The sequence below is a fragment of the Schistocerca cancellata genome, chromosome 5 (assembly GCF_023864275.1).
Source record: "Schistocerca cancellata isolate TAMUIC-IGC-003103 chromosome 5, iqSchCanc2.1, whole genome shotgun sequence".
In the NCBI taxonomy this organism is placed as follows: Eukaryota; Metazoa; Arthropoda; class Insecta; order Orthoptera; family Acrididae; genus Schistocerca; species Schistocerca cancellata.
In genome coordinates this window covers 331,976,559-331,984,620 of record NC_064630.1, presented here as the reverse complement: position 1 = coordinate 331,984,620, position 8,062 = coordinate 331,976,559, and the positions used below count along the sequence as shown (strand labels likewise).

The 8,062-nt window shown below is 40.7% G+C and overlaps 1 protein-coding gene across 1 annotated transcript; it reads left to right on the top strand.

The window, feature by feature from the left end:
* Positions 1-456: 456 nt before the first annotated feature.
* Positions 457-1,482, top strand: LOC126188528 (alpha-1B adrenergic receptor-like). Its single transcript, XM_049930128.1, has one exon. It carries the CDS (start codon positions 457-459, stop codon positions 1,480-1,482), a length of 1,026 nt encoding a protein of 341 aa, XP_049786085.1.
* The last annotated feature ends 6,580 nt before the right edge of the window (positions 1,483-8,062 follow it).

Sequence of the window (8,062 nt, the reverse complement as noted above, 5' to 3'; positions counted from 1 at the left end):
ATCTCTTCTGTTACCCAAGGATTTCTACTAGCCTTCGTCTTTTTACCTACTTGATCCTCTGCTGCCTTCACTATTTCATTCCTCAAAGCTACCCATTCTTCATCTACTATATTTCTTTCCCCCATTCCTGTCAATTGTTCACTTATGCTCTCCCTGAAACTCTGTACAACCTCTGGTTCTTTCAGTTTATCCAGGTCCCATCACCTGAAATTCCCACCTTCCTGCAATTTTTTTTAGTTTTAATCTACAGTTCATAACCAATAGATTGTGGTCAGAGTCCACATCTGCGCTTGGAAATGTCTTACAATTGGACACTATGAACTGGCAATATACCCGTGGACTGTTGGAGCAACAAATACGCCGGGAGAAACTGAAGAACCGCTCGAAATATTGTTTACAATAGGGCGCGGATGTTATTTCATTCGTCTGTTGCTGCAATTCAGGGACCAGCTGCTAATGCTGCGCCTCCGGTGTGCAGGTAACGCGCTGCTGGTGAGCGTGGCGCTGGCGGACCTGCTGGTGACGGGCTTGGTGATGCCCGCGTCGTCGGTGGTGATCCTGGCGGGGCTGCCCGACGCGCCGGCCGTGTGCCGGCTGCAGTGGGCCGTGGCGGCGCTGAGCTGCCTGGTGACGGTGCTGTCGCTGGCGGCGGCCGCGTGCGAGAACAACGCGCGCCTCTGCCTGCCGCGCGAGCGCCACGCGCGCCTGTGCACGCGCGCGCGCGTCACGGCCGCCGTGCTGTCCATCTGGGCGGCGGCGGTGGGCGCGGTCGCGCTGCAGACGGCGCTGGACGCGGCGCCGCTCTACTGCCGGCCGCCGCGGCCCGGCCCGCGCCCGCCGGGGCCCGGCGCGCTGCCCTACCACGTGGCCTGCGGCGCGCTGCTGCTGCTGCTCGCCTTCGCGTGGCACGTGCGCACCGCCCTGCGCGTGCGCGCGCTGCGCTCGCGGCCCAGCTTCAAGCCCGCCGTCACCTTCGCCTGGGACTACGCGCTCGCCAAGACGAACGCCTACTCGGCGGCGCTGTTCGTCGTCTTCTGGGCGCCGTTCGGCGTCGCGCTGGTGGTGTCGGCGGCGCGCGGCGGCCGCGGCGTGCCCGCGCGGCTCGTCTACAACCTGGCGTGGTTCGCGCTCAGCAAGTCCTGCGTCAACAGCCTGCTCTACTGCTGCACCAACCGTCACTTCCGCAACGCCTACGTCAACCTGTTCCACTACTGCTGCTGCAAGACGACCGTTTCGTTCTCCCGCCGCCAGAGGGCGGCCGGCGCGGCCGTCGTGGGCGGCGCGCTCGGGGACGCGGCGCGGCCGTCCGGCGACGTGCGGGTGCACATCATCCCCGGCTACAACATGTACTCCTACACGAGCCCGCAGCGCGCCCGCGAGCTCTGCAAGACCGCTTCCGGCATCAAGCGCTCGGCCGGCTCCTGTCGGCCGGGGGGCAGCGGCGCAGGACGCACCAACGGCCGCGACGTCTACGAGCTCTGAAGCCGCTACCGCCGAGGCCGCACTCCTGCCGTTCCGATTCCGACTGGTGTGTCGAGCAGACAGCTGACTTTTTCGTCTGCTGTTAAATGCGCTCGGTTTGCAGTATTCGCAGCTTTCCTACACGGGGACGTGTCTCGCCATAACGTGTGTGAGGCAGAGAGACCCCTTCTGAATTACATTCCCAAATCGTTACAAGGCGCCTGACAAGTCGTTGCCGTTGATCAGTTGGCGGTTATTGAAGTATAAATGGCGTGAATTTTGATGGAAGAGGTCTGGGGCAGGCTACAGATCGACCCCACTCACATTGCTGATACGGGATGAAATATCGGCGTACATATCTCGTGCTAACTCACCAACACTGTATTACCCCCCAATAATCCTCATAATCGAACTCTATACGAAGTCTTAAATTTTGCACGAAACGCTAGTTTTCTCGTAATTAATGGGTGCGTAGTGTCTCCCTAATCAGTTAACTATGTACTTGCTTTTCTCATGTGGCATTCTCAGCCTTCAGGCCAGAGCAATATGCACAATTACTTTGCCCCTCTCACATGTTACACGAATTTTACAGATCGGTGATGTCTACCGTATGAAATTATCCGGACTGATAAGCGCGAGAGACAGTGACTGCACGATATGTTCTGCTCACAGAGAACTGTGCGATGATTAAGCAGTCAGCACTGTGTCCGCCTCTTCCTCTCCTTAGTTCTGTCCTGAACATTTCACCTTCCCATTCCTGCCGACGGGCATGTTGCCAACCGTAATGGCTGTCACAACAAGATGACTGTCGCTATACATGTATCAATGCGAAAATATATGTTAAAAGTCAATGCACATCTTAAAAGCACGCAAAATATAGAAGCAGTAAATGACCTTCTTGATTGACATTTTATACGGCACACTTTCTTTTCCTAATTAACTTTCCTATCCCATCGCTTTCATTTTTAAACACACACCACTCCAATAAATTATGGCATTAAGCATGAGTCTTGTTTTCCGAGATGGCTGCCAGAAGACTTTGCCTGCATCCATTGAATAAACAGTCTAACTATATACTATTACAATTTATGTTGTCTTACAGTCAGCCACAATTAGTAAATGTTTCCTAGCTGTTTCTCCATCACACAAGCACTATTTTGCAACTGAACTAGATACGTTGGCAGTGCTTAAATGTTATTGCCGACATTATGATCCATGGACATAGATTATGTTACTGTTAACAACACAAAAATATGTTCGAGATTATTTATTTATAACGTACTAGCATTCAGCCTGAAGCTTTGCTATTCAGAGTTTGAAATATGCAGCTCATGATATTTGTAACATCTCAAAAGCTAATAACCACTGATATCATTTGCACAAAGCCATCCACAAAACGTCCACCATTTGTTCTAGAAACTAGCGTATTCTGCCCATACTACAACCACTTTTTGCGTGAAGAAATGTTATCAAATTCCTTATTCAATTTTTTCATTCATTTTTGGTTACATGAGTTGTTGAATATTTGACTATCTGATTCACTGAAAGGTGAACTACATTTGATGATTATGGTTACTAAAACGTTTCACACACTGTGTAAATAATTGTTCTCGAACTTTCTGCTAATACGGATGATTGGAAAATATGAAAGCAATCTGAGAGCAGTGTTTGATACAACACTCTTTCATTTGTACAGAGTCATTTACTAATAATTATTATAGATATTAATAACTCCATCACCAATGATCTAATGCAACAATGAGAAGTTAAACTCCAATATTCATTCACATTTAACCTTCCACAGGAGATTTATTTCTGCTGCTGCATAACTGAGCTATATGTGTAGCAGCACTACCTTTGGCAGAGCAATGTCTACAGTCTAAATCAGAAAAATGTTTGTTTATCTCACTACAGCTTATTATTTAATTGTGCTTTTTGTCCATGCTCTAATTTATACATTATTTGCCAGCCATTATTTTCAGATATTACCAAACTATTGTCATATGATTACACTTAATCATTCCACTTGTACAATATTTTTCAACTTAAGAGAGTATTACATCATACTTCTCCATTATTTGTAACAATGCTGCAGTGTACATACCTAATACTGTATTATTTCAGTAACTAAAACACCTCTTCCTTCATGCATTTTATATCACAGATATCTGATCTCAGTTTGTTGATGCCATGCATCATAAAATGTCTCTTTGAAAAACGAAATAGACATAACAGAAAATTTAGTTACTGCTGTACTGGACTTAAGAGATTTTGTAGCTCTTACATCTACTTTTCCAAGTTTTGGGAAGTTTAATTGAATCCTTTAAAGTACTCAGCAAACATGATAATAACAAAAAAATCATGGAAGTTTACAAGAAGTTTTAAGATACAGCAAAGAATTATAAAATTTGATTATAGCATCTTACACCTAAAAAGAAATAACTGTTTGGCACTACTGTATCAGAAACAGTCCAAAAATCTAAAAGTAACAAATAGACAGCATAAATATCTTCCATTGGAAAACTTACAATCTCACAGATTCAGAAATGTAATCACTTCTCAATTGAAAACACTACAACAATACAAAAAAAACCTCTGTATATATTTTTTAAAGTCATAACAATATTACAAACAAATTGAATGATAAGCAAAATGTGTCATAAGGTACAGGCACACACTCTGTCTATCTATAAAGAGTCTGAGAATGGTTTTACATTTTTTAAAGCTATTGCAGCATTTTCAATTTGCAGTTCATATGTGTAGTTGTGTAGCAGGCCTACAGCTTAAATGATACATTCCATTCTCTTTGTGTCTTTTTGGAAAGATTATTTCCAAGTGTTCTTCACCATACAGATACTTTTGAATTGGACATAAGCTATATTATTGTAATTCAATTGATTTCTTTTGTACTTTTTTATTCAAATGTTACTATTAAGTTTTCTCACTTTACATCTGAAGCCCCTTCATTCTTACTGGAATCTTCATAAGTAGCAGATTCTAAACATAATTGCCACACTAAGCATGAGTCACATTCCTTGCAGAAAACCTATGATATAAGCCTCCAGCCATCTCTGCCCAGCATTTCTTGTTCCACCAGACATCTTATTATTTGATACCAATGTTACATCACTTTGTGCATGATAGATGTCAAGTCTGTTTTTTATAATGAAAACTGCATCACTGTAAAGAAAACACAGTGCATGATATATGTCAAGTCTGGTTTTTATAATGAGAATTGCATCACTGTAATTGTTATATGCTTATATTCCCCAGCATAAGCACTCTTCACTTTTTGTGCAAACTGTTCAGCTTGTCTGTTAAGAACTACGTCACTAAGAAATAACACATGGAGATGATGTAATCAATAGTCATTTTATTGTGAGTTCCATGTTCTTAATTATGATTTTATTTTGGTATAAGCATTAGAAATTTTACTTTTATATTAATAATGGTTCACCTGTAAGATAATTTCCTACAATTATTTCCAAGAAATGTTTCAGCATCAGGTGAAGCAATATAACAAAATATAAAGGTATTCAGAATAAAAGATATCTTAACTGGGACCACAAAAACTGAAAGTTATAAATGTGAATAGAAGGCAAGAGGAATGCAACCACCCTCATAACTTTCACAGGACGTTCAAAAATGCAATGCTCAAACTGACAGATACTACTATCAAGCTGAGAAAAAATATATTCATTATAAGGCCAGATGTCGAAAACACATAGTGAGTGAGCTCTGAGGATTCAGAAGTATGCCCAAGGTGAACGAGATTTTGAAAAAATCTTTTTCAGACATTGTTACACAAAGTTGATTTGATGTATGTGGTGTCGTGAGTCATGATGTTCTCATTGAATCAGAAAATAGAATGTGGCATTGCAGACCTTTTTAATAGTCACATTATATAACAAGGAGTGCCACACTTGGAAAGAACTGTGAGACATGCACTTTGTTCATGGTGCAGCTGAAGGTAATGGTTGAAGAGCTGAATGAATGTACCATAAAAATTTCTCAACACGAAGATATGTACAGTAGTCCATATATAACTGGGGATTAAAATTACATTGATGGTGTGCGTGCCCAGTGAATGCAGATCACAGATGGTGCATCATCTACTTTAGAGGAAGCCATGCTGTTATGCTTTAAGAAGTGACTGCAGGCAATTAGGCAAGCAACTGTCACTGAGCTTCGTGCTCACCATAGTTTATATGGAATCTGTTGCTTGAACAGTTGCTTCATGCATTTGTCCCACCAGGTCTTACACTTTGTTTCCCAAAGCTGTTCTGTTTATGGATGAAGCTCATTTTACACACAGGCAGGCAAATACCATTCTCATAACTCACATGTATGGATGGATGAAAACCAACATATAACAACTATGAGAGGAAGAATTTACAATACATTTCATATGTTACTAGTACTGTTGACAACTACTTGCTTGACCCTCCATCTTCACCACCTTGACTCAGGTGACCAATGTAAAGACTGTTCTTACAATCTTCTTACAATATTGGAGGAGTTACCCATACATATCGGAGTGAGGATGTGTTTCCAGCATCATGAGCCCTTGCTCAATTTGCAAAAATAGAACACACAGTTCATTGTCTTGTCAATCAATCAATCAAGCAGGGAAGACCTGCACATTGGCCGGCAAGATCCCCAGATCTTACCCCATTGGGCTTCCGTCTCTGGATTTACATGACAAGTGCTGCGTATTCTACCCATGTAGACTCAGAAGAGGAATTATTTGCAAGAATTGTTTCAGTGGTCACACACATATTTACATCAAACTTGGAATGCCCTGCTACATTGGTACTGGCTCCATAGTGAAATTAATGGGACTAATTTGGAACATTAATCAGAACAATAAGGTACTGACATAAATGTGATGTTTTTCTATTCTCAGTCACACCCAATGACCTCCGGGGTAATCTGTGCACATTCAGTATGCATATTCAGTACCTGATTGCTTAATAAAATATATTTATTGTTATCTTTGTCGTCATATCTGTCAGTTCGTCCCAAAATTTTTGAATGCTCTATAGAAGGTACAGCTAGAAAATTATGTCCATGTGGTTTGAGAAGCTAAAGAGAAGAGAGAACATGGGAGAGTCTACAAAAGTTTACATTAATGCATTAATCTCTGGACTCTGTTATGTGAGAGATTTGGAACCCCTGTCTTTACATGGCATTGTTGTTTGCTGATAATGAATCAAACCATTGAACATACGGTCCTTTACACATTTTCACTGAAATGCAGAGCTGAACTTCAGGTCACAACAGATATCCTGACTAGTAGCAGAGATTAAATTACTCATACAATGTACTTATTCATTACTGCATTTCAAATATGTTCTCACAAATACAATATACTCTTGAAGTCAAATTAATATTACATTAAAACGCTATTTTCAGGCTGTCTAGAAAGAGAAGAGAGAGGAAGAAAGCTCCACTTTAGCATGTCAAGTCTTACATCTGAGAAAGAGACATTACATTTATTTCTTCTTTTATGTTTCCTTGGTAATGTAGCCAGACTGAGCAGACCATTTAAGACAAATATTTCTAAAATTAATGTTCTACTACAGTTCCATTCTCAAAATTTTGTTGTTTAGCAACAACCACATGAAGGATAAAAACTGCTTGTGTTTTTCATAGTCAATACATATGTACCCAATTTCTTTGATTGTTAATCAGTAATAATTATTAAACATAAAATTTTCCTGATTGCAAGTACATAGACTTTGTTTGTAGTTTTGTAATGAAGAAACATAAAAACTCACAGCTTATATTTTAACACTTTGTTAAGGAGAAACAGATGATGAAAAATACCTTAGCAGTTTACTGTACAGTTTCACTACAAAAACACTGATAATCTGCAGTATCATTATTACTTCATCAGGTCATTTTACTTTTTTACAATATTTAATTTCTTATTTTAATTTTTTACTGAACTGAAAGATTCCTGAAAACTGAGCTACTGTTACACAGGAGACAGAATGATAAAATGAGACCTCCTTGTATTACCAGTTCGATGGTCTCAGAACGATTCAAAAGCTATATTTTGTATACCTTTTTCTGTGCCATATAATGTTGTAAGTGCTAGTGTTTTGTAAAGATCATTCATCTTAAATTTTTCAATAGTTTAATGGCTTTTCCCACCATGTAGCTCCCGTAGTCATTCTATCTTCTGTATGTAATATGTTTAGTAAATGTGATCAAATGTATAAACATATTCAAACTATGTATAAAATGTCTATTTTTGTGCTACATAAAGTAGTAATATATCTAAACATCAAACGTGCAGCACAGTTGCACAGTCATTATAGGATGATTATTTATCTGCAAGAGTACTACCATGAAAAATGTTGAGCTTCATGAGAATTCTGTCCGTATAGAGCTTATTATTAGTTATGTCTGAAACTACACCTGCATACAGATGCAGAGCACACCTGAACAGTCCAGAATTGAGAATCATAAACAAGGAAAGTTCCATGATAAGTTGCTATATAAGTGTTAGATGCTAATGTTAGGAAAACACTAGAAATACAGTTTTGTACCTACTGTGTAGTTGGATGTTTAAAGCTGGTATTATTTCTTTTCA